The sequence below is a fragment of the Culex quinquefasciatus genome, chromosome 1 (genome assembly GCF_015732765.1).
Source record: "Culex quinquefasciatus strain JHB chromosome 1, VPISU_Cqui_1.0_pri_paternal, whole genome shotgun sequence".
In the NCBI taxonomy this organism is placed as follows: Eukaryota; Metazoa; Arthropoda; class Insecta; order Diptera; family Culicidae; genus Culex; species Culex quinquefasciatus.
Genome location: NC_051861.1, coordinates 100,622,218 through 100,648,948, shown reverse-complemented (window position 1 = coordinate 100,648,948; position 26,731 = coordinate 100,622,218). Strand labels below are relative to the sequence as shown.

General features: G+C 38.4%; 2 protein-coding genes across 2 annotated transcripts; one reads left to right on the top strand and one right to left on the bottom strand.

The window, feature by feature from the left end:
* Nucleotides 1–1,724: 1,724 nt before the first annotated feature.
* LOC6051618 (eukaryotic translation initiation factor 4B) lies at nucleotides 1,725–16,721 on the bottom strand. Its single transcript, XM_038252860.1, has 5 exons — nucleotides 16,603–16,721; nucleotides 13,385–14,758; nucleotides 13,232–13,325; nucleotides 12,986–13,163; nucleotides 1,725–3,732 (listed from the first exon to the last, which is right to left on the bottom strand). The coding sequence occupies exons 1-5, from the start codon at nucleotides 16,610–16,612 to the stop codon at nucleotides 3,676–3,678; spliced, it is 1,713 nt and encodes a 570-aa protein (XP_038108788.1). The 5' UTR covers nucleotides 16,613–16,721; the 3' UTR covers nucleotides 1,725–3,675.
* A 3,835-nt stretch (nucleotides 16,722–20,556) lies between these two features.
* Nucleotides 20,557–25,228, top strand: LOC6040427 (phosphatidylinositol transfer protein CSR1). Its single transcript, XM_001849768.2, has 2 exons — nucleotides 20,557–21,048; nucleotides 24,027–25,228. Exons 1-2 carry the CDS (start codon nucleotides 20,893–20,895, stop codon nucleotides 24,537–24,539), a joined length of 669 nt encoding a protein of 222 aa, XP_001849820.2. The 5' UTR covers nucleotides 20,557–20,892; the 3' UTR covers nucleotides 24,540–25,228.
* Nucleotides 25,229–26,731: the final 1,503 nt, after the last annotated feature.

Below are 26,731 nucleotides of genomic sequence, written 5' to 3'. Positions count from 1 at the left end.
TTGAGTGTATTATTTTTCAGATTATGCTTGAAATTTAGTTTTACATTATCCTCTCTGCATCAAAAAACACAATCAAATCAAGTTATTCGCACTATAGCATTGCCTTGGCATTCTCGATCACTGATGCCACATTTGAAAATTTTCGAGCACAGGCTCAATGCTCAAACGTATTGTTTTGCCATGTTACTCGATGATTTTTAATTAAATGAATTACTCATGAAAAAGATTACAATGTTTTGCTTGTTTTGTAAAAGACAGATTTGTAAAATATTATTTTGCCATCAAGTTAAACTCATTTGCGTTTTTGTGATGTGCCCGAAAATCTTCAAAATCTGGCATGCCTGTTCTCGATTGCGAGATTCCTACTCGAATCTAAGTGTTCAAAGGCTTGATTGTTGAGGCAATTGCAAACCTCTTTTTACACCTGAGCTTCCATCCACCCGGGATTCGAACTGACGACCATTGGACTGTTAGTCCAACTGCCTACCAGCGACTGCAGGCAGTACCCAGGGAGACGAGTCCTACACCTGGATTGAGCTAACGACCTAACCCTCTAGGTTAGACCGGGGCCAACATTTACTTCCCCGTCCGACGGAAGGCATGGTCTGATGCCTTCGGGACCATCTGGGATCGAACCCAAGCCGACTGGGTGAGAGACAACCACGGTTTCTGGTTAAAAATATAATGTTCACTTAAAAAAATACAAGCAATTTTTTGGATGAAAAAAGTAATTTAAAATGCATTTTGCACCCTTCCGCAGTGAAACTGATTTGCAATCATTAGTTTTCAAAATACCTAACCTATCTAATTGACGAAATTATTATTTTTATTTCGCGAGAAAAAACTTATTGCGATACTGTACATGGGAATTTCTAAAAAAATAAAAATACAGTCCAGACTCGATTATCCGAAGGTTTGGACGGGACTTCAGATAATCGAATCACGAACACATTTTTTTCTTTTTCTTGTTTTAAACATCAAATTTGAGTTCTACGACCCCATTTGCTTTTGTCCTCAGCCGCAACTCGGTGTCCAGCTGCTGGGGCAATCTTGCTTTGCTTCCGGTGCAAACCAGAAACAACGGCTTTGTGTGAAGGCGAGTTATACTAACTGAAGGAAAACTAACTAGAGGAAAACTAACTGAAGAAAAACTAAATGGATATTTTTTTGAATCTAAGAGGAACTGATAGATCGGATAGAGAACATCAAGGTCTAGTTGAGATAACGCGTCTCGCATCGGGATTTCTGGTGGTCTTCCTCGGGCCCTGAGGGTATCTTTCAACTTAATTCTGTGAACATGGTGATCTGGACACGCTTATACGAGATGGTCGATGTCCTGATAACCCTGCCCACAGTCGCATAAGTTCGTATCACTCATGTTGATACGGTAAAGATGAGCCTTGGACGAGTAATGGTTCGACGTAAGGCGGGACATCGTTGCCAATCCAGAAGCGTCTCAGTGTGGTGTAAATCCTGGAGTCTTGGGTACCCAAGGGGTTATCCCTATGTCACTCTTCGTGTAGCTTGTGCATGTTCCAGTTTGCCACACCCCTTACGAACAGCGAAATCGCCTCAACCTTGGAAGGGTACTAGTTTTTGGTACAGGAGTGGTGGAGAGTGCGGTGTCATCAGATGAAGAGGCAGAAACGGTGTGCAAAGTCTATCCAGAGGTAAACTTATGGGATATTGTGATATTAGTCTGCAATAAACTGAACCCCCTTGTAGCATATTCTCCGTTAGCCTTTTAATTAGTTTATATTTCTGTCTTGCTTTTCTGTTGTGGTTGTTGTTGTTGCTGCCGATGCCGGTTACACATCGTTTATCCTATTTATAGTATATAGTATGAATACACGCGAATAGTAGGATTGATTCATTACATAAATTCCATTCTGCTGCACCGCGCGCACCCTTTCCAGGAAAAGAAAAATTGTCCTATATACCGTGGTACCGTATCGTAAATGAAGCGCGGGGAGATATTACTTGTTGTCGCCGGGCTTCCGCCAGTCTCAGCGACGAGACAATGAGGGGGTTAAATTACCTATTTTTGTTTGCTTTATTTCACTTGCCACTTGTTTGATTATCTATGAAATAAATGTGTATATAACGAAACTTGGCGTTTGTTTTTATTTATGTTGCATGTGTATAAATGTAATATTTGCAAGATGTGAGCTCCAGCAATTGTAAAAATTATAATAATAACTAAGCCTTGTGGATTTCTGCTTTCTTACTCTTAATTCATCAACGTTTCGCAGCAATGTTTGGAGCAAATCAACTAGGTTGAAGAAAAATCATACAATTACGGCAAATATATATAAATCTCGCTACAGAGGAAAACAATTCTAAACAAACAATAGTAGAAAAAAAAACAATACCAAAAAGGAGGGGTGAAAACGTAACTTAGTCAGCACATTTGGAATCATTTTAGGGTTTCTGTTTCGCGTCATATGGTTTTAAAAGATACTGACGCCCACTCTCTTCTAGTCGCACACGATTCTAGTTAGTTAATTTTCCGTTTGTAGTATAGTCTAGCTTACACCGAAACGAACACACTGAAGTAAATCAACGTCGAAAAACTGAAACATTCATAGTTTAATTTATGTGTGTATAATTGTCACACGTCAGGACGCCTGCACGCCACGCTTTCAAAGGGATTTTTCTCGTAATTTTTGCAATATAAGTGTTAGGGTCAGTTTCAAGTTTCCTCTTAATAATCGAGTATTGTTTTGCTATCAAGCTGGATTTCTTATCTCTCTTTGCTTGCAATTCATTAATTTGTGTGTGTGTGTGTGTCCGTGTAAAATTGTCTTATCAAAAAGTGAATGCCATCTAAAACGTCGTCATCACTCTTTCCCTTTCTCCCTCTTCTACGCTCTCCCTCTTGCGCCGGTTCTCCGGCGCCAAGAATCAAACTCCAGTTTGTTTATAATTTACCTTAAAAAAGTGTCCTACATTCACCGCATTCATTCCGTCATCATCGTGGAGTCCTTCGCACGGCCACAAAGTCCCACATTACACATTAGTACACAATCAATACACATCGATTAGAATATCCTACAGACTTTTCTCCCTAAGTCGCGCCTAGTTATCTCCTAAAGGTTACAGGTTAGTATCTCGGCTCAGTCGCTCTCCCTCTTACCTTAAAGTTTTTTTAATTGTTGTTAAATTCGCGCAGATCGAAGATTTGCTCCGGGCGGTGAAGACCGGCCCGACCTTCACCGCCCGCGTGCTCGGCTCCGTCCCGGCGAGGGCAGCCACCGTATCGTCATCGTATGTGTGTGTGTGTGTGCGTGTGTCCGTGTCCGTCCGCCACGGCCCCCCCCGGTAGGCGGCCCGGCCCTGCCACGTTCACCACAACTCCACCGTTAACCTCACACTTTTATGTCTGTATTTCACACACCGCACCAACACTCTAACCAGGAGAGAACTGAACTTGGGCGCTTAGTGTTCACTTCCGATAAATATTTCGTCGTCGCTTGTTGGTTGGAATTTGATTGGTTAGTAGTCGCCTCCGGCGTAACGTTCTCGTTAAGAATGGGTTCACGCCGTGTCCCTTTGAAAATTTCGTGCGCTGAGAGCTCTTCCCGTTGTGTTTGTTTTCTTTTTCTTTTATAATAACTTGTTGCTTCTTGCTGCTGCTGCTGCTGCTTGATGAGTTCGAAACGCCCGCGTCCTTGTTTAATCATCAACCTCGTCCGCAGACAGTCCCTCAAATGTGTTCTGCATCGATAGATTCTGGGGTTTTGGGGGAAAGGGAAAGAAAATATTTACAATTTTGTCACGGAATATAATCAAAACAATGTTAATAGCTATATGCTTAAACAAACAACATTTGTGCAACCCTTCAACGAATCATCCCTGCGGTAACTACTAAGCAGTAGGTCTGGCCGGACATCATACGTCAGAATCCTAAGGCCATCTGTAGCGATTTGATCCAAGTTGCCGCGTTTTGTTACTGTGCGCACTTGTGCACGTTCAACAAATCAGGCACTCGCACATACCGTCAAAATGCCATGTAAATCAAGTAGGCCCGGTACCCCCATTGAGAATCGCTGGTGTAGAGTATGAGTTATCTAAGCCCGATGTCACGCACACTAGCGCACTATTTCCAATTTATTCAAGTAACTACTGGTAAAATTGATGCCTTTTATTGTTGTAAAAAGTATAGAGGGTATTCGAAATTCAAAAGCACTCAAACGTCAAAACCAGTTGACACACTGATGTTGATATTTAACCCCATTGTTCGATGATTTCCAGGCATGTGGTTTTGTGCTTTTGACAGCTGTCATTCGATCCAATTCAAAAGACTTTTGTTAATATACTGAAATCTAGGCAGAAATCCCAAGTAATTCTGGGAAATCAAAGGTAATCCGTAACATATTGCCAGTAATCCTGGTAATACCATTCAGACTTGTCAGTAATCCTTGATGCTGGAAACCTCTTGGTACGAGCAAAGAAACCCCTATTTTGAAGCAGGAGCCTGAAAGTAATAAAACTTTATGGGCTCTGAATCACACAGCTCTGTACATACGTAGTCAGATGCTTTCAAAGATAGCGCACAAGCTTAATTTACAGGTGAAAAATCATCCCCCAGGTTTGTCGATCCACCGAATCTTTATTGGTGTACTCCTACAAGCACATCATCGAATGTATTGGACAATCTTGGAACCCAATCAAAGATCAAAGACATTCTTTTTCGAATGACCCGGATATCCGGTTACAAGGCCGGATGGAGTGAATGTAATAGATGTCGGACGGAGTACAAGCCAAAACTGTCTGTTATAGGATACATGAATATGATTTTACATCAGTGCACAGTGGTCCGAAACCGAAATCTAGCGTGACAAAATTGATACCGGCCACACGTTAAGATTTAGAGCTTTGGTGTCTTCGGAACAAATGATCAGGGTCAATAGGGGCATCTTTTGGTATGGTGGACATTAGGGTGGTCCAAATTTTAGGGTGGTTCAGAATTTTTATTTTGACGGGATGACGAGATAGCGCTTTGGTGTCTTCAGAAAAGTTGTAGAAAACATCATTCTGAGCAACTTTGCTGAAGAGCACAAAGCTCTATCTTCAAACGGGAAGTTTCTAGAGCCATTTTTGTAATTTAGGTTGAAGTGTTTAGGAAAAAATGAGTTTTTTGAATTTATCAACTCAGGCTTGTGTCGTAGCGAGTTGGTGTCTTCTAGACATTTGTAGAGCTTATCAAAACACACATTTATCTTCCAAGAGAGCAAAAATCGGACCTTTAAAACGAAAGTTATAGCCAAAATACGACGAAAAAGACGCCATTTTGAAATGTGAATAACTCGGAAAGGTGGTGGAGTTTGACCTCGCTCTTAGAAGCATCTGAAAGTACACATTTTAGAGTACATTTGCTGAAAATATCTCGGAGGTCTTTTTTGTTTAACTTATTTAATTTCAATCGTTTTTTGCCCATAACTTTTGATAGAATTGACCAAAATTCATTTTTCAAGAATAAAAATGTTCATTTTGACAAGCTCTGCAATTGTCTAGAAGGGCTCAAAAATGTACAAAATGATCTAGTGGTTGTAAAAGAAGAAACAAGTTTTGGCTGAAATATTTCAGGAATCAACAAAATAATTAAATTTATTCCTGAAATATTTCAGCCAAAACTTGTTTCTTCTTTTACAACCACTAGATATTTTGTACATTTTTGAGCCCTTCTAGACAATTGTAGAGCTTATCAAAATGAACATTTTTATTCTTGAAAAATGAATTTTGGTTAATTCTATCAAAAGTTATGGGTAAAAAACGATTGAAAAATGCTCATTTTCAAATTGAGATTAAATAAGTTAAACAAAAAAGACCCCCGAGATATTTTCAGCAAATGTACTCTAAAATGTGTACTTTCAGATGCTTCTAAGAGCGAGGTCAAACTCCACCACCTTTCCGAGTTATTCACATTTCAAAATGGCTATAACTTTCGTTTTAAAGGTCCGATTTTTGCTCTCTTGGAAGATAAATGTGTGTTTTGATAAGCTCTACAAATGTCTAGAAGACACCAACTCGCTACGACACAAGCCTGAGTTGATAAATTCAAAAAACTCATCTTTTCCTAAACACTTCAACCTAAATTACAAAAATGGCTCTAGAAACTTCCCGTTTGAAGATAGAGCTTTGTGCTCTTCAGCAAAGTTGCTCAGAATGATGTTTTCTACAACTTTTCTGAAGACACTAAAGCGCTATCTCGTCATCCCGTCAAAATAAAAATTCTGAACCACCCTAAAATTTGGACCACCCTAATGTCCACCATACCAAAAGATGCCCCTATTGACCCTGATCATTTGTTCCGAAGACACCAAAGCTCTAAATCTTAACGTGTGGCCGGTATCAATTTTGTCACGCTAGATTTCGGGTTCGGACCACTGTGCAGTGGTACTCAACCTTTGTTGATCCATCCCCCCCTTGGCTGAATTTCAGGAACATCGTTCCCCCCAACTAATGGGTATCATTGCACAAATGTCATAATTTTGGTATTAATGTTTGAGGAAACTTTACATTTTTCACAACATTAATTTTTTCTTCACTCGCAACAATTTACACATACTTGCAGCATTTTTATGTCTAATGGAATGCAAAAGCTCACGATTTTTTTAATAATCTTTTTATAAATGTTCCTGTATGTTGCAATATTGCAAACACTAACAGTTTTATTGTTTATCAATCACAGACAGAAATCATGACTGATATTGACTGAAACAGACAAAAAAGACGTCAAATATTTTTTACAAAAACTAATATTTGATGCTTGATTATTTTTCAAAGTAATCGGATTTTGCCCAAAAAGATGCGAAAACTCCCAGGAATTAATTTAAATTATGTTTACAAAAAAGTAATAAACGCAAAACTTATCATTATATTAACTTTTTCAAAAGCTTCCCAGTTTAAAAAATGCCGAAACATAAAAAAACAAAGCAAATTTTACATAAAATAAAAATATTTTCAAAAAATTCTCATTTTGAAAGAAAATAAAAATCAGCTTGAATTTATTTAAAAACTATTATTAAAGGTGATTTTTGAAATGTATGACCAAAATAATGTGAAAATTCACAAAAAAATATTTATGAAATTCCATTCTCCAAAAATTGCTCATGTTTGAGAGAATGCAAATATTGTACGATCAGTACCTTGCTGGACTCGGTCGTTGGAAACGACCGTCGGCTCAACGACCGACGAAATAGGCGGCGGGCCAGATGCGGGCATAAAAATGTCAAAAAATCTCTCCCTCTCACTTCGTCTCACCTTCCAGCTGCAGCTTTGTTGACAAACAAACGGAGCACGCGGTTGCGTGATGGCGGCATCCAGCCAGAATTAGGGGTGATCATGTGGTTAAAAATGAAACTTTTTTTTCAAGAAAAATAATATTTTTTCGACTGAATAAAAAAATTGCGAGCATGTTCAACAATTATTCCTGATGTCGGAAAAGTGATTAAAAATCTAAATTTTAATCCATATTATTTCTATAACTTGAACTTTTTCACTCCAATTGAGAACCCCTAAGTCTATCCACGACCGTTTCCAATGACCGTGAGAAGATGCCAAAAAATCCACAATATAAAAAAAATGATGGTATTATTCAGAACAATTTCAGGGAGTTTTCTATTATTTTCGATAAACTTTTTTGAATTTAAGTTTTTGTCAGCTATATTTTTGAAACACCTGCAAAGATCCTGCAAGAATCTAAAGAAATGAAAATTGCTATTATATCTTATCACAGAAATTCCCATATAATTCAAATATATGGTGGGAACTTCAAAAGTTATAAAAATACCAACAAAGATTTATATTTCTACAAAAACACATTGGATTTCTATTACATCTTCAATCCTCCCCAAGAATGGCCAGATCCCCCCCAAGGGGAAATTCCTCACCGGTTGAGAAACATTGTTTTACGATTAAACAAGGTATGTAGATTAGAAAAGGTAAGGCGGGAATTCGCAGCTGTCAAAATAGTTAGCACGAAACCCGGATTTCATATGGAGAATTTCAAAAAACTGAAAATTTGATCATTTTCCATGGTGTCGATCCAAATCCCAAAATAAAATTCCCTGACTTTTCCCTGACCTCTCCAGACCACCAATTTTTTTTATTTTCTATTTTTTACTAACATATTGTTTAGAGCGTTTTTATGGTTTCATGCATTTTTCTTTTTGAATATTGGAAATTTAAGATATTGAAAAACTTCAATGACTTTTTTATTTTATTTTTTTTAACGATGGATTTTGCAAAAACTTAAAAATTTTTTTTTTAATTTTGTCAACCATTTTTTTTTCATTTTGTTGCCTTTGGCAGAATTAAAATTTTTGATTGTATTTTTATAAAACAAAACTAAAGGTTTTGGAGACGAAAACTTGAAAAAACATGTAATTTTGCAGAACCTTAAGAAAGATTTAGAAAAATGAAAAAATAAGAAAAATATACAATTAAGTGTTAATTTTTCAAGCACATGTTTACGGTTTAAAAAAAGATCTATGTTTTTTTCAACAATGTTTGTATTTAAAGTAAACAGTTTGCTGGATATTTGAAGAAAACATCTCCTTAAATAATTTTACAAAAAAATATTTTTGCTATAAAATTAAAAAAAAGTTTTCTACCTTGACCAGAGCCTACAGACGATCAATCACACGATCAATATATTTTATAAAAATAAAAACAAAATACAACCTGCTCGAGCTTTTCGAAAAGTCATTATTTAAAAAACTTAGATATTTGGGTGTTTTGGAATAGATTCCAAATGTATGCTCAATCTGACCACGGGAACTCCACCTTGTAAGCCCTTGAATGTTGTTTGGGAAAAATATGTATAATGTAGTTGTACAATCCCTTAAATCTCGGATGCTGGATCTTAATTAAAGTTGAAACAACTTTTCCGAAGAGACCATATTTTATGAATTCTTGAACTCTCAAATTCCTTTATTCAGGGTTGTTACGGAGAAATCGAAAAAAATATCCGCGCCATCCCAAAACCCAATCCGCGCAAAAACCGCGTCATTTTAAGAAAATTATTTTTTCGACAAACATATAAAAAAGTTTCATAATAAATTCAATTTTGTAATCTGAGAACGCAGAATCTTGAAACGCTGAAAATGTATTATTGCTAGGATTAGGTAAACTAGAGGAAAAATCCAAAACAAACATCTTGGCATAAAAAAAATAAAAAATTTCAACATTTAGAAATTTAAATCTAAAAACTGAATCAAAACTAAATAAAGAAAAATAATAAAATTTTAAAATTGTCATAAATCCTCGATCTTGAGATTTTAAATTTAAGATACAGTTCATACTCGATGATCTTACCAAAGCGTCACTTAGAAAAATCGAAGCAAATTTTCGTACATCTTCTTCTCAGAATTTCCCTAACCGCAAAAAAATAACTCCAAAAATACTTCAAATTTTATCAGGTTTTCTGTAATCTAAGTTGGTAACAAAAATGGCAGCATTCAAGAACCTAGGAATTTAGGAATTTAAGAATTTAAGAATTTAAGAATTTAAGAATTTAAGAATTTAAGAATTTAAGAATTTAAGAATTTAAGAATTTAAGAATTTAAGAATTTAAGAATTTAAGAATTTAAGAATTTAAGAATTTAAGAATTTAAGAATTTAAGAATTTAAGAATTTAAGAATTTAAGAATTTAAGAATTTAAGAATTTAAGAATTTAAGAATTTAAGAATTTAAGAATTTAAGAATTTAAGAATTTAAGAATTTAAGAATTTAAGAATTTAAGAATTTAAGAATTTAAGAATTTAAGAAAATACATTTTTTGTTCTCTTGAATTATTTTGAAATATTGATATTTTTGAATTTTTTTTCAGATTTTTAAATTTTCAATTTGAAAATTTCGAATCTTTTATATTTTTTAAATATGATTTTTTTTGGTTTTTAATACTATTTTTGCTAAATTTTTTTCCTAAAATCTGAATAATTTAATTTTGAATATAAGAAATACCTCCTTTCCTCTAACTATCCCCTATCTATTAGCCAGCTTCTGTTACGTCCAATGAAGCTCATATTTGGGATATAAGCACAGTACACCCACTGGAACATGCCCCAATAATAATTTTTGTTACATCCTAATATCTATATCTTCAGGAAAAGTTTAAATTATAATTAAGATTCACAAGATTAAAATTGAATGTATCCAGTATAAAAGAATACTAAATAAGAGTAAAAAACATTACTCAAAACTTAAAAGAAATTAAATATTCAGAGTGAGTATGTTTAAAAATGAGTTGAGTGTAGTAATACCTTTATTTAGGAAATCCTCAACAACACATTTAAAAAAAATATCTCTTCATAATCTTCATCTTAATCTTTAGACGTTTCGAAAATACAAACCAAAATTTTCAGAAGAAAATTCAATTAATAAGAAATCGAAGTTTTTGCTCAACGAAAAAAAAAAATTTGATAATATTTTTCTTTATAAGTTGAAAGTAATTTTATCTCTATATTTTTTTAATCAAAATTGCTACCGCGCGAAATCCGCGCCTAATTCGCGCCGTCCGTAGCAACCCTGTTTATTCCATAAATTTTTGTTTTATTTCTTTAATTCTTGAATTTAATTCTTTAATTTTTTTATTCCATTTCACCACCACTATTTTGCTTACATTTTAGATTACACAAAATTAGATAACTTTGGATCATTTTTAAAACATAGTTCAGTTTAATTTTGAGAAAAATAAGAATTTAGATAACTAAAAAATAATACTAAAGTGAAATTTTGGAAAATTTTCTAGCCTTACAATTTTTTTAGAATTTTAGAATAAAATTTAAACTTTAAGAAATCAACAATTCAAAAAATATAAGAATTTCAAAATTTTGAAAATTTAGAATCTTTGAGCTTTAGAATTTAATTTTCAAATGTTTGATTTTTTTTACTTTTGATTTTTTTAATCATTCAATTTTTCTGAAAAAAATGTATGATTTTCTCTATGGTCTCTATATGCTGAGCAAACGACCAATTTTAGAACAAATCTCTGAGGATGGTGGGGCAACTGCCTCATATTGTCCCACCCTGTGTGCGCTAGTAATTTGTAATTTTCAGTTGAACGCAAATCCAATGCAAATTCAAATTATTTGATTTTTAAACCTAAACATATTGCAAACAAGCAATGCACAAAGAAATGCCAAATGCAACTTTTCGTTGCTGTTCCTTTACTTCGTGACCCTTTTCTTAAGCATTTTTTATATGGAGTTTTACGTTCCTTCCAGACTGACCAATATAAAAAAAAATAAATATTATCAATGTTGCAAAGTTTGGCCTGGAAGACATTCAAATACATCATCAAGGGCAAATTTACAAAAAGAAATGAAATTTTGTAGTAATATTTTTAGGATCATCGAAATTCCCTGACCCAGCTTAAAATTCCCTGACTTTCCCTGACTTTTCCAGGCCAAATAAAATTCCCTGACAATTCCAGGTTTTCCCTGACTTTTCCAGAAATCGACACCATGTTTCCGGCCAAATTTCTCCGTATTTTTTCTATGTATTGTAAGCATGCCAAACTGAACCGAAAAACGCGTTCAGTAGAATTTATTGTTTTTTTTGGAAAAAAAAATATTTTTGTTTTAATTGCGTATTTCAGTTCAGTTTGGCATGCTTAACAACCCCACAGAAAAAATATCCAGTGAAATTTGACTGGAAAATGGTCAAATTTTCACTTTTCTGAAATTCTCCATATGAAATCCGGGTTTCGTGCTAACTACCTAACTATTTTGACAGCTTTCAAACTTGCCTTACCTTACTTACTAATCTACATATATTGACGATTAAACACAATTTTGATCTCGGATGCATTTCTGTTGGAAATAAGCTTAGCAAAAAGCAATGGTCCTCACAACTGAAAACTGATTAAGCTCTATACTGCAAGCTAACTGAGATTCGCTGGGGTGAATTTTGTGAGAGTAATCGGACAGCATAGGTCTGGCACAGGTCTGGAAGAGGTGTTGAAAATGCTGTGAACTAGCAAACTTACTTTGCGCTTCCCTAACGCTGGCTTTAACTTCAAGTACATAGAATGCATAAAATTGGTCACCGAAAAAGCGCTTCTCTAACACGGACGTGAACTTAAAGTACTTACAATGCGTATAAATTTTATGGAATCTACACAGAAAAAAAAACTCAATTCTCGTAATCAATTTATTTGAATTAAATTCACGAATGTGAGAACCACGAAGGAATTTATTCATGAGTATGGTGCATTTGCACTATAAACGTGAATATATTCCTTCGTGGTTCTCGCACTTGTGAATTTAATTCACGATTTCGAGAATTGATTTTTTTTCTGTGTAAGACACATCACTGAAACACATATTAGCACCAATTCTACACTAAAATTTCAATTACATTGAGTAAAGCGCAGCCCAGTTAGCGGCGATTTACAAATTTATTGTCCATACCATTGCATTGATGTGATTTTGGTTAGCAAGCAGTTATTCACTAGATTTTTTTATAGATGTTTAATCTTAATGATTTTCTCCTATGCTTTGACATGTTTTGATGGACGACTTGACATGCTTTCTTTAGGCTAGAAATCATTTGTCGGATTTCACTATCAGTTTTTCTAGCCAACAAAAAATAAAAATAAAAAGATTACTGGGATAACCATGACCAAACAATGACTTTTTTTTGTTGACTAAATAATTGAGATTTAAATCTGGAAATGGATTTCAGTTCAGAAGAAAAGATATCTGCTTAGAAGACGTTTTAAAAGCATTCACTTTTTTCGGATTTGATTGCTAAAACTATCATTACAATGCATGGATTTATTTATTATTTGGCTACATATAAAAAAAAGAAAAAATTCCACATTCTTCACAGTCTGAAATGTACGCTTCATCAATTCTATACAAAGTTTTTAGAGCATCAGTTCGACCGGCTCCGTCCAAAAAAGAGTCCCCCCAAAGATCGTCAACAAACACAAAAGTAAAAACAACATCAAACTCCATTCTAGCAAACACTTACCGGTCCAGTCGGTTCCTGGAATTTTGGCATACGCTCCTCGATCGGTTTCGCCTCGCTCGGCTTTGCCGCGTGCTCGCGATCGTCCGCCCGGGGCCCATCTGGCCGGCGATCACGCTGATCGCGGTCTCCGGCCCGGAAGCCGCCACGATCGCCACCACGGTCACCGCGATCGTTTGGTCTAGAAGGGGAGGGTGAATCACTTTATGTTAAGTTCTGTGGAAGTAGATTGGCAATGGGAAAACTCACCGGTTAAAGTCACGTCTGTTGTCTCTCATGTTACGATTGTCCCGGCGATCTCGGTTGTCACGATCGCGGTTGTCTGAGAAGTTGGAGTAATCATCTGGAAGCGTTGTTCGATTTAGTATTAGGTCATAGCAAACAAACCTCTCCCCAACTCACCGTTTCGCTTGGTGTACCTCCGCGAAGGCGACTGTGCGCGGTCCTTCTGGTCGCTGGGTTCGCTGCGCACCCGCCAGTTTGAGATGACTTCCTCCTTCTTGGCTGTGGTCGTTCCCTCGGAATGTTCATCGCCGGCCTCGTCCTTGCTGGGGTCGGACTTTTCCTTGCCTTCGTCCTCTTCGGCAGCGCTGGCAGCAGCGGCGGCGGCAGCCTCTGCGGCCGCGGCCTTACGTTGCCGTTCCTTCTCCTGCAGACGCTCCTCGATTTCGCGCAGTTTGGCTGCGGTGTCTACGGGCTTGGCGTCGCCAAACAGTTTTGCTGCGGGTACGGGGGTTGGCTTGGGGCGGGGCTCGGCCTGTTCTTCGTTTTCTTTGTCTTCCTGGGACTTGGGGTCCGGGCTAACGTCCCGCTCGGAACCTTCCGGCTCCGACTCGGGCTTGGGTTTCTCTGGCAGGGGCAGCGTGCGTGGCTGGAGGACCAGCTTGGGGCGTTCCATGGGGGGTTCCATCTCGCGACGACCTCCACGTTCGCCCGAACGGTCAGGTCCCCGACGGAAACCTCCGCGATCTCCAACGCGCTCTGCACCTCCACGGTCGAAGCCTCGCCGGCTGGACGGTGGTGACGAGGGCGCCGCTTGTGCAGGACGATCTCCGAGTCGCCAGTTGCCGCCGGCACCACCTTCCGATGATCCGTATCGGCTTCCCCGTTCCGAGTCACCACCGCGTTCGCCGCCATCGCGATCTCCACGGTCTCGGTTGTAGCTGTTGTACGGCCGGCGTTGTCCCTGGTCACGCTCAATACGTGGTGCGTCGCGCCAGTTGCCCATCGGCCGGTCCGAATCCCCACCGTAGTTGTCATTGTTGTACCGGTTGTTGCGCTGGTTCCGGTTGCGGTCACCCTCGCTCGAGAAGTCAATTCGAATGCGACGTCCGTTCAGCATCGGTTCCGGAATGGACAGCGCGTCTATCAGATCCTGACGTTTGCCAAACTCCACGTAGCCGAATCCTCTCAACCGGCCGGATTCGCTATCGTCGCGGGGTAGCCGCAGCGACACAATCTCCATTCCATCGAAAAACACGTACACGTCCTCTTCGTTCAGATCGTATGGCAGGTTGGACATGTACGCCTGGAAGGGCCCATTTTGCGGCACGGTGTCGTCGTTCAACAGCCGGGTGGCGCGCGGTGCCGTCGGCAGCGCAATCATCTGCGTGCGCATCGGGCGATCGTCGTCGTCATCGTCGCACTCGTCAGCCCAGTCGCGGGGCTTGACCGGCACGGCGACCTGCACCTGCGAGGCCAGCGCCGCGTTTCCATCGGTCAAGAACTCCCCGAGCGAGATCGTGCTCTTCTTGGAAGTCTTCTTCCCTTTTTTTCCTGACAAGTTGTAAAGAAAAATGCTCGTTTATTTTACTGAGGTAGCTTTATTGGGTCACTTCTAGTACGTACTTCACGTAACACCTAAACATCCCTCCCTATCTTGGCTTTATAATATTGTCTTGTTAACGACGTAAACGAGCTTACATGTTCTATATTCATATTCTAGAGAAATCAACCATTATTGGAGTCTATAGCAGTTTCGTATAGTATCGTATAGATTTCGGCATATCACTCACATGATGTTTAAGAAGGATGTTCTCGAAATAGTCTATAGAAGTGTCATTCAAACTGCTAACATTGACGTTTTTCACCATATCATTGCATTAAAGTGGTTTCAACTCTATATGAACGACGATTTGATTATTCTAAAAGCCATCTTAAAATCAATTGAGAGTATCTATCACCGTTCGACATCCTTTCTGCAATCGTTCGTCACTATCTTTCTGTTCTGTCACTATCTCGTGCACAATTGTTGTTACTTTTCGGTCAGTCTGTGGTTTTAACTCAAGAATTATTTAAAATAGAGTATGGAGAGAGATTTACATGTTTCTTTATTATCTTGCAGCAGTCACAATACTATCCGATGACATTGTCACCTTTGCATCGTTATTCTATAGATTTCTGAAAAGCACACATTTTAAAATCAATTGACTGTTTGACATAATTTCTGCCATCGTTTGCCAAGAAGTGAGCTTTTTATTTTGAATCAATCGATTGTTGCTACTTTAAGACAATTTTCCAAGGATTTCTTGGATTGTTGCATGCAGTTGGAGAAACATTCACATTGGTACAATTCGAATTTCTTAGTTATGATGGCTTATGGCAGACATCATAAATAAATTAAATTCGAATTAAAAATCGTTTTCCCTCCCTAATTCGCCCCAAATTTTCCCGGTACTGTTAGCTACCGAAAATGATGCCATGATAGGTTGGCCCTTTAACTAGGCCACCGGTGTTACACGCCGCGTCCGTCACGCACCGCAGGTAATCCATACTCCATTCATAAAACTTTATCGATTGGTTCGTGTGTGTGCCGAGTTGCTGGGTGAGAGAAGCCACCATTAGTCTCTCTACAAATCTGGCACCACTTCTATCCTTTTTTTTTTCGTTCTCCCTCTTTTTTCCATCTTCGCCACGATGTGGCTGCGTGGTACAAAATCATATCAGTGAATGAGACGGAAAGGGGATTTAAAAAAAAAGGAGTGAGAAAGAGAGAGAGTGACGTGATTGATAAAGGAATCGAGAAGAAGGCGCACAAGCACAAAAGGAAGAAACGCTCTCGTAGTAGGCGCTTGGCGACTGCGCGCGCCTTTTTGGATGGCATTTTTTTTTTGCTGTGGCCTCCTCCTTGAAATTGAGGTCGCCCCCCCTCGATTTCTTGTAAGTGCATTCAGGGTCGCCTTTTGTGTGCGCTGCTAATGCAATCAGTCGCACGTCACACAAAAAGGCAATCCAGACAAGATTCCCAGTAAAATCATAAAGAAAGTTCCGCCAAGATTACGGATTATGAATCATTTCCTTGACTTGGCTCCGGCGGTGAGAACGAGCCAACCAACACCCTCCACGAACAAAACCCATCCCGCTCTGGCGCGCAGCCATTTGCCGGGGAGCGAGCGAGGAGGGGCATCTTGGAAAAAGATTTCGCCACGCGGTTATTTTGTCACTTTTACTTCCATTATTCGGCCGAGGAACGGCACTTTCGGGCCCACTTTTCGACCCCGTCCCCACACCACCAAGGCCAAATTTCACCGAAATCGCGACCCCCACAACTCCCACCACACCCGACACCGAATTTCAGCCACTTTCGACGCACCAAAATCACCGAAAAATGCGAAAATTACCTGACGACATCGCGATGGTGGTAAACTTTGCTCACAGAAACTGTAATGAAAGGGCGAGCTTTTTCTCTTTTCACTGCGAGTCGACGACGAGTTCGAGTTTGACACTGACAGCAGTGTTTGACTGGTTTGACTTTTCGCGGGCGGCGCGCAGGCAGGCAGATTCGCGCGAGCTCTCTCTCTCTGTTGCTGCTCTGCTCTGGCTGATGGCTGGAAGGCGCATGCTAGAAAGGGAAAGAGAATCAGAGAACTGTCAAACAGGGGTGGGTTTGAATGGGGGTTCGGGTGGGTTTACACTACCTTTTTAAAGTACGGTATGCAGATCGGAAGGAACGCGGTCAAGAAATGTTGCGTGTTCTTTTTGTGACCCCCCCATGAAAAGTTGACAGTTCGGTATATGAACGCGTTTGACGGTGTGCGCGCTTGAGGTTCTTTGCGGGAAAAAAAAATAAAAATATCAAAAATATTCAAAAGTTAAAATCAAATAAAATACACATGTTCATTCAAAAGCTTTAAACAACAATAGGGTCGACCTGGGATCCTAAAATGTAGCTCAGATTGCTGATATTATTGTTTACAGCGAAAAAAACACGCGGCATACCAGCCTCGAAACAATGACCCTTTATAGACCACATAGAGTTTAAAATGGATTTTTAAATCAACTTGGAAAAATTAACCTCACGGTCCTTCTTGACAGAAAAGTTATAAACAAAAATGAATTATTGAGAAATCAATAATTTAAAATTTCTTCACAAAATAAGAAAATTAGAAATTTATAAATTCTAAAGCTAGACAAACTAAAATTATAAAATTATGAATTATGTAATAATGCAATAATTAAATAAGGAAATTAAAAAATTCAGAAATTAGCATTTTAGGAAATTGGGTACTAAAGCCCTATGTCAATTTTTATGTACAACGGTAAATAACACGATTAAAAACCATTTCTGATCACTTTTTTTTATTTTAATGCAATTTTTTTTTGACAAGACAACATTTTTTCGATGGATCAACTATGGTCCCCTTGGAACGAGCTGTCAAGAAGGAGCTTTTCTGTCAAGAAGGACCGCGAGGTTAATTTTTCGAAATTGATTTTAAAATCCATTTTAAACTTTTTGTGGTCGTACAAAGGGTCATTGTACTCAGAAAAATAAGCTTTATCGCTGTAAACAATAATATCAGCAATCTAAGCTTCATTTTAGGACCCAATTGAGGAATTAAGAAATAAGACAATTTTGAAATTAGGAAATAAGGATGTTAGTAAATTAGGAAATAAAGAAACACAGAAATTAGGAAGTTAGGAAATAGGGATTTTAGCAAATTAAGAAATAAGGAAGTTAGAAAATTATGAAATAAGGATGTAAAGAAATTAGGAAAATAAAGAAATTCGGAAATTGAGAAATTAAGGAAATTTAAGAAATTAGGATATGAGGAAATAAGGAAATCAGAAACTTATGAAATTAGGTAATTAGGAAATTTCGAGGGAAATTTGGTAATAATCAGGAAATTAAAAAATTAAGAAATTAGAAAATTTGAAAATTAAGAAATTAGGATGTTAGGGAATTAGGAAATAAGGAAATACGGAATTTAAGAAATAAGGAAGTTAGGAAATAAGGAAATAAGGATATAAGGAAAGCAGAAAATTTGGTAATTAGGAAATAAGAAAATTCGTAAATAAGGATGTTAGGAAATTAGGAAATAAGGAAATTAATAAGCTCGGAAATTTAGTAATTAGGAAATTATGAAAATAGGAAATTTTAATGCAAGGAATTTTTTTAATTAGGAAATCAGGAAATAAAGAAATAAGGAAATTTGAAAATTAGGAAATTTGGAAATAGGTAAATAATAAAAAAAGACTGGTACAAATAATCAAAAATGTTTTCTTAATTCTTAAATTCTTAAATTCTTAAATTCTTAAACTTTTAAATTCTTAAATTCTTAAATTCTTAAATTCTTAAATTCTTAAATTCTTAAATTCTTAAATTCTTAAATTCTTAAATTCTTAAATTCTTAAATTCTTAAATTCTTAAATTCTTAAATTCTTAAATTCTTAAATTCTTAAATTCTTAAATTCTTTAATTCTTTAATTCTTAATTTCTTAAATTCTTAAATTCTTAAATTCTTAAATTCTTAAATTCTTAAATTCTTAAATTCTTAAATTCTTAAATTCTTAAATTCTTAATTTCTTAAATTCTTAAATTCTTAAATTCTTAAATTCTTAAATTTTTTAATTCTTAAATTCTTAAATTCTTAAATTCTTAAATTCTTAAATTCTTAAATTCTTAAATTCTTAAATTCTTAAATTCTTAAATTCTTAAATTCTTAAATTCTTAAATTCTTAAATTCTTAAATTCTTAAATTCTTAAATTCTTAAATTCTTAAATTCTTAAATTCTTAAATTCTTAAATTCTTAAGGGGTTAAATACATGTAAAAAATCATCAAATTTCATGTTACAGAAAATTTATTCAATCCACTAAAAAGATGATTTTCAATCACACCTGAAGGTTTTATGAAGATATTAGATAATTGAACTGAGTAAGAGACGATTTAAGATCAAAATTTTGCCATGCGCAAAGCGGCCTGTCAAACTTTGTGAGCATTTTTCTCAAAACACCGAGTTGATTTACCGGTGCCACGATATCTCGAGATTGGATGAACCAGGTTGGCTGAAATTTGAGGTGAAGACTCCCAAGACATATCCTGTGTGCATGACGAAGCCCGATTTTTAAATTTTGCTTTTGTAAAAAATACAAAAATCAAATACTGACGATTTTTTATATGAAAAACATAAAAGTATTTTTATATTTTTTTAAATAAAGTTTTTGAAAATCGGGCTTCGTCATGCACACGCGAAGCCGATTTGGTCAGAGCAGTGTTGAGATATCGTGGCACCCGTTTTTTGAAACTGCTAATTTCACATAGCTATAACTCGGCAACGGTACAACCAAATGGCTTCACATTTGTTTTGTTAGTAGATGAAAATGTATATTTTAATTCCCTGAAAACAGATTATAAAAAAATTCAAATGTGTGCTCAATCAACCTCTGACATTTTTGCCGATTTACATGTATGTAACCCCTTAAAGGCTAGTATGGAGATCGGAAGGAAAGGGGTCAAGAAACAGCTTTACGAACAGCAGAACAAAGGAGATGGAGCGTTTTCTTGGGGCTTTTCTTCGCCCTCTCTGGCTTGCTTTCACTGCCGCTCCTGCTCATTTGAAATTTTTCTTGACCGATTCCTTCCGAACTGCATACACCGCTTAAATTCTTAAATTCTTAAAATGAAAATGTCGTTTTTCCCAACGAAAGTTTTACGATCGAGCACTGTGTTTTAATCTATCAATTATTGGTTATTTTGAAATTCTGATATTTTTTATATTTTAATTTTTGTCGCCATTTTTATGTTTTGAATTTTTTAAAAATGTTGTTCCTTTTTTTATTTTAAATTTCTGAATATGAAATTTTTGAACCTTTAGAATGAAAGAATTTAAGATTTGTGATTTTTTTTTATTTTAAAATATTTAATTGAAAAAAAAAAGTATTTTTTTTTATTTCAGAATTCTAGATTACATTTTCAAAACAACCTATACCTCATGGGCTTCATACTCAGATAAGACCTCTTGAAAATTTAATCTATAATTTTGCAATTTCTGAATGCTTTCCTTCCGAATTCCGTACTTTGATGCTACTTGGAAACCTCAATAAAACTAGATGATTTAGAACCAAAAAATCACACTTTGCTAAGTTTATTATCGCACTTTTCCATATATACGATTAATGTCAGATCCTAATGAAATCTCTATTTTTTTATGAATTTTGAGTTAAATTCACTCAATCCTGACAGGTGCCTAATTTACTCATATCTGAGTAGGTTTGGTTTTGTGCTTTCCTCTGTGTAATAGTTGCTGAACATTTAGCCCAAATTGTTGGGCCCAACCCTGCGAGCACTTTCCGTTCCGTCAAACTTGCGCGTCAAAAACAAACAAAAATTTTCAAGAGAAAGGAATCCGACCAATTTCAAAACAAGCAGGACTTTTTCTCGTCTTATCAGCTCGACCAGCTTGAAGTGTTGATAAGATAAAGAAACGGACGCGAACGCAGCGCTGAAATCACAATTCCCTATCCGTGTCCGCGCCTGGCCCGCAATGACTCAACAGTGAATCGTTCAGCGCTCCAGCTTTGAAAGTTGGTGAATTTGAAGTAAAGTTTTAACACATTTCTGAGAGGAGGGCAAACGACGCCTACGCACGCAGATCGATTTCAAAGCAGCGCACATCCCCCCTCGCGTACCATATGGAAATGGAGGCTGCTCCGGTGAATTCGGCCGATTTGGCCGCGCTCAAGGAACGCATGAAGATCATCGCGGACGCAGACCCCAAACAGTACCACAACGAGTTCTCGCTGAAGCGCTACCTGAGGGCGTTTAAAACCGTGGACGCGGCATTTCAGGTGAGTAATTTTTTGGTGGGGACGGAGCAATGTCCTCCGAACACTTCCATCACATCATCAATTTGTTTTGCCTTATCGTTTTGCGCCCAAGAACATCGTACGACCGACGAAAGACTGCTTGATAGCGGAGGCCCCTCCTCAATTGAGGTCGTGTGTTGTGTGCACTTTCTATTAGCGAGCAGCAGTCGCAGAGTATGGAAATTTGTTTGAGTTAATTTCAGCTGAGTTTGTGAGCATTAGGTCATAAATCTGGGTGTTCTAAATTTGGATCTTTGAATGGAAAGGGTAAACCTAAAGAAACATTTGGTTAGCAAACTTAGAGTTACTTGTAGGGATTCGCTAGCTCTTGCCAGTTCTAATTTTGCGAATCTTCCCCTGTGATGTGCAACGACACGGAAACAGACTCGGCTGATCAAGGCTACCTTACGTGCCATCAACATCCTGCCGAAGCCAACCCGGTCGCACGTAGGGTGACGGCTTATCCAATGCGCTGTTTAACATCGGACTTGAGGGAGTTGTGCGAAGAGCGGGTGTAGACACGAGAAGCACGGTATGCAACAGGACAGTCCAACTGCTAGCTTATGCGGACGACATTGATATTATAGCGAGAGACCTAAAGACGGTGAAAAGGGTTTACAAAACAAAGTACATGAGAGGGAACGGCTCAAAGGACATTTGCCCCCCAAGTCTAACCACCTTAGCTGTGGATGGCGATGTGCTGGAGGAGGTGAGCAAATTCGTGTACTTGGGATCGCTGGTAACGGCCGACAACGACACAAGCTTAGAGATCCGGACTCGTATCCACTCCGCGAATCACGCCTACTTTGGATTACGGAAAACCCTGACATCTGATCGAGTGCACGCGCCACGAAGCTGACCCTGTACAAGACACTGATTAGACCGGTTGCCCTCTATGGCCATGAGACCTGGACGCTGCGGCAAGAGGACGAACGAGCCCTTGGAGTTTTCGAACGGAAGGTGCTGCGAACGATCTACGGTGGAGTACGTACAGCTCAGGGGGAATAGCGCTGCTGGGAGAACCGACCATCGTCACCCTGGCGAGAATCGGGAGGCTCAGGTGGGCCGGCCACGTCGCGAGAATGGACGAGGCCCATCCTGTCAGGATGCTCTTTGTCCGAGACCTCAGGCCGAAGGCGGCACACGGGAACCGTCGAGGACAAAATACGCGTTGAGGACGTTGTCACCCTAATCTAGAAGAAGGTGCAATGACTCGATTGTGTCAACTATCAAGGCATTACATTCCTCAACTCAGCGTACAAAGAACTCTCCGGAATCGACCGAGACCTTTGTCGGCGAATACCAGTGTGGTTTTCGAGAGGGTCGGTCAACTACAGATGAGATGTTCACTCTGCGACAAATTCTCGACTAGTTCCGGGAGCACAATCTGCAAACATACCATTTGTTTATCCACTTAAAGGCGGTGTACGATTCAGTCAAAAGAAACAAGCTTTGGAAGATTATGGTAGAACACAAGTGCTAGAGATCGGGCGTGCAATGAAACGTAACACTTACCACCAAATCGCATAGTCGTCTCAACCGTCAACCATAAACACTGGCAAGAACAAGTGGCAGTGCAGGTGAAGGTATTCGGAGGTGGAAATAGATGGGGAAAGATTCGAGGTAGTGGATGAATTTGTTTATCTTGGTACACTCGTAACGTGCGACAATGATGTGAGCTGCGAAGTGAAACAGCGTATTGGAGCTGTAAACAGGGCTTTCTACGGTTTCCGTAATCAGCTAAGGTCTCGCAGCCTCGTTTCTCGCTGTACAGACTATGATACTCCCTGTGGTTCTTTACGGTCGCGAGACGTCGACGATAAATGAAGCCGACCAGAGAACGCTGGGGATCTTCTAGAGGTTGCGTTGCGTTTAACCTTCGACGGCAACTGTGTGGTTGAGTTGTACCAAGACTGCAAACACGCTGATATCGTAAAAGTCATCAATCACGACAGGCTGAATTGGGCTGGTCACGTGGCCAGAATTTCGGACGAGCAGTGTGGCTAAAACGATATTCAGAAGCGAACCTGGATAGAGACGTAGCCGGGCGTTTCCACCGCAGACTTGGAACAAGGGAAAGAATTTTGATCTAATCTCTAATCTAATCTAACACAAACGCAGCCAGTCCGATGAAAGCATGCTGGAAAGTCTTGTGATTAGATTACGCCCCAAGCACTTTTCTTGTCATTATTAATAATTGCAGTACATCCGAGAACACCCGAAAATGTATTGCAAAAATTAAAGCGGCCAGCCCTACTACGTTGTGTTTACCGCAGAGAGGATTCTGAGAACGGATCACATTTCACAGAATCTACAGGGGAGGAAGGATGCGTGGACATACCGTACCAAACGCTCCTGTTTACAGTTTCATTTGTATTTTGTATGATGTGTAAAGTGTAAAATATAGTGTGGTTATATAATCAAATAAATATAATAATGCAATATAATGATCATTTAATAAAATCCCTTCACCTATATATAATAACCAAGCACCCAAGCACATAAACAGCGGCACAAAAGAAATGAAAATGAGCATGCAAAAACAAGACAGCGCGTCCCCGTGGTCACCGCACTAATCATTGGAACAAGGGAAAGAATTTTGAAGACAAGAAGTGTTGATGCTCAACTATTTTAAGAGGACAAGGGAAAATCTCCACGGAATGGGAAGGGCATTGACTATATGCAATTGACAACGACGCAGAAGCGGCCAGCAGTGTCGACGAATGTAGAAAAACGGCCCATGATCAAGTATCCTGGAAATTTTCAACTAGTTCAGCGTGCCTTTTTAATACAATTTTATGTTTCCATTCATCCAAGTCATTTAAGTTAAGAAAATAATTAGTTTTTACGCCGACTCGATTTGCATACGAGCTTTGAAACGACGTCGCGGCATAAAACCTAATCGAAAAAGCGTCCACCTTCTGAACACACAATTGTCCTCACCCGAACCCAACTAACAGGCCATCCTGAAGACAAACAAGTGGCGCGAGGAGTACGGCGTCGATCGGCTCGCCGACCAACCGGCCATCGCGGCCAACGCCAACAAGGCGCGCGTCCTTCGGCACCGGGACTGCACCGGCCGACCCGTCATCTACATTCCAGCCAAAAACCACTCCTCCGAGCGGGACATCGACGAGCTGACCAAGTTCATCGTGTACTGCCTGGACGAGGCGTGCAAAAAGTGCTTCGAGGAGGTCACCGACAACCTGTGCATCGTGTTCGACCTGGCCGGGTTCAGCACGTCCTGCATGGACTACCAGCTGATCAAGAACCTGATTTGGCTGCTCAGCAAGCACTTCCCGGAGCGGCTCGGAGCGTGTCTGGTGCTGAACGCCCCGATGGTGTTCTCCACGATCTGGCCCGTCATCAAGGCCTGGCTGGACGAGAACACCGCCGGCAAGGTGGTGTTTGTGTCCGGCGAGGAGGATCTCTGCAAGTACCTTATACCGGACATTCTGCCGACCGACATGTAAGAAGCGTGCGTTGAGTTGCGTTGCGTTGCGATGGTTTGTCGCGTTCAATTAACCTTAGAAGCTAACCCACCACCACCACACTCATTCGCTGTTGAACGGCGCAACAAGCTAAGCCCGGGGTAGTCGGTACTGCGCACCACCAAGTGGTTGGGTTCAATTACAAGCTTACGTAGGGAATTGAGATATACTTTCAAACACGGTTCTAATCAAAAGGAGAAAATACCCTAGAGTCTAGTAGAAAAACTTAACGTAGTACAACTAATTGAACAAACAAACATTTTATTTACAATCTCCCCGTCTTAGGAAAATGTAACCACTCTTCCCCCGACACATACACCGACAAACACGTGGTAGAATGGTTTTCTAGCAACTAATACCTACCAAAACTACCAAATAATAACCGTACTAACCACACCTATGAGGAACACACTATTTTCAAACGGTACTTAAAATACCTGCAATTAAAACAATAACTAACAAATAAAACAGGAAACAAAATCGATGAATGGGTGTTTAGAGGCTAAGTAAAAGTAAAAAAAAAATATTGTGAGAAGATGTCGTTACTTAAAAGTGAGAGAGAAGGCGATGAAAAAAATACGAAAATAAGAGATACAAAAAAAAAACAGAACCACTCGTCTATCCGATGCATATATATTGTTGAGAATAAATGTACACACTCGTAGATTGCAGCTAGGAGGGGAGATTTCTTTTCTGTTGGTGGAATATCACATGTCACTTACTGGTTTGAAATTTTTGGTTAAATTTGAATTGTTTATTTTGTCCCATTTAAAAACTAACCAATAAAAAACTGAATAGAAACAGTTAGAGTCCCACTTTTTGTATGGGGTCCTGTAGAAAAGTTATGCAAAGTTAACAAAGCCTAAACTGATCTGAATGTTTTAATAGTTTCTTCAAAAAGTCCAAACAAAAACTTGCGAGAATAACATTCAATATTACTTCCTTTTATAATGTTAGTTTTGATTTAAAAAAAAAATGAAAAATATTGTTTTTGAATAGATCGGAAAATTTCACGAATGTTTCATATTTGACCATTGAAAATCGGCCTATTAGTTGTTGAGATATCGACATTAGAAAATGATGGGTTGTTTGGGTGAGACTAAGAAAACATCAATTTTCCTGTTTTTAAATCTTTGCATGGCAATATATCAGCAACTGAAAGTCGTATCAACAAAGTTAAAAAAAAAAACAAAATATAAAGAATTTTCTCAGTTAACTAAAAATGGCTATAACTTGAAAAAGGGTGTATTTTATCAAAATTTCACTAAAGTACTTTTTGATTGCAAATTTGATTTTACATGGAAAAAATGAAGTTGAAATATTTTTGCGACCAATATTTCGTTTTCATGGTGTCGATTTCTGGAAAAGTCAGGGAAAACCTGGAATTGTCAGGGAATTTTATTTGACCTGGAAAAGTCAGGGAAAGTCAGGGAATTTTAAGCTGGGTCAGGGAATTTCGATGATCTTAAAAAGATTACTACAAAATTTCATTTCTTTTTGAAAATTCGCCCTTGATGATGTATTTGAATGTATTCCCGGCCAAACTTTGCCACATTGTGTGTAGGCCAGATCCTTGCGCCTCTTTTGGTATATGTAACATTGAAGTTTGGAGCATCCTGCAGCTCGGTACAGACCTTCAAAGTTTGATAATTTTTCGAAAAATCGTCCCCGGCTAAAAAGATATGCGTCGCACCTCGTGACGCCCGAGACGCCATTTGATTTTGCTGGGACCAATTTTTCGAAAAAATGCTAAACTTTGAAGGTCTGTACCGAGCTCCAGGATGCTCCAAACTTTAATGTTACATATACCAAAAGATGCGCAAGGATCTGGCCTACACACAATGTGGCAAAATTTGGCCGGGAATACATTCAAATACATCATCAAGGGCGAATTTTCAAAAAGAAATGAAATTTTGTAGTAATCTTTTTAAGATCATCGAAATTCCCTGACCCAGCTTAAAATTCCCTGACTTTCCCTGACTTTTCCAGGTCAAATAAAATTCCCTGAGAATTCCAGGTTTTCCTAGCACACCATTTGTTTTGCTGGGCGGTACAAAATTTAACCTCAATCTTTTTCGTGTACATACACGCAATACATGCACAGAAAAAAATATTCCTGTAAATTTACATTATTTATCATGTACCAAAAGGTATCATGATAGATGATGTATATT

Coding starts and splice junctions, on each gene's coding strand:
- LOC6040427 (XM_001849768.2), top strand. CDS start 20,893: ATGGAAATGGAGGCTGCTCCGGTGAATTCGGCCGATTTGGCCGCGCTC. Junction 21,049..24,026: donor CCGTGGACGCGGCATTTCAG/GTGAGTAATTTT, acceptor CCCAACTAACAG/GCCATCCTGAAGACAAACAA.
- LOC6051618 (XM_038252860.1), bottom strand. Junction 13,326..13,384: donor GAGGTACACCAAGCGAAACG/GTGAGTTGGGGA, acceptor CAACGCTTCCAG/ATGATTACTCCAACTTCTCA. Junction 3,733..12,985: donor TCCAGGAACCGACTGGACCG/GTAAGTGTTTGC, acceptor CCAAAACCCCAG/AATCTATCGATGCAGAACAC.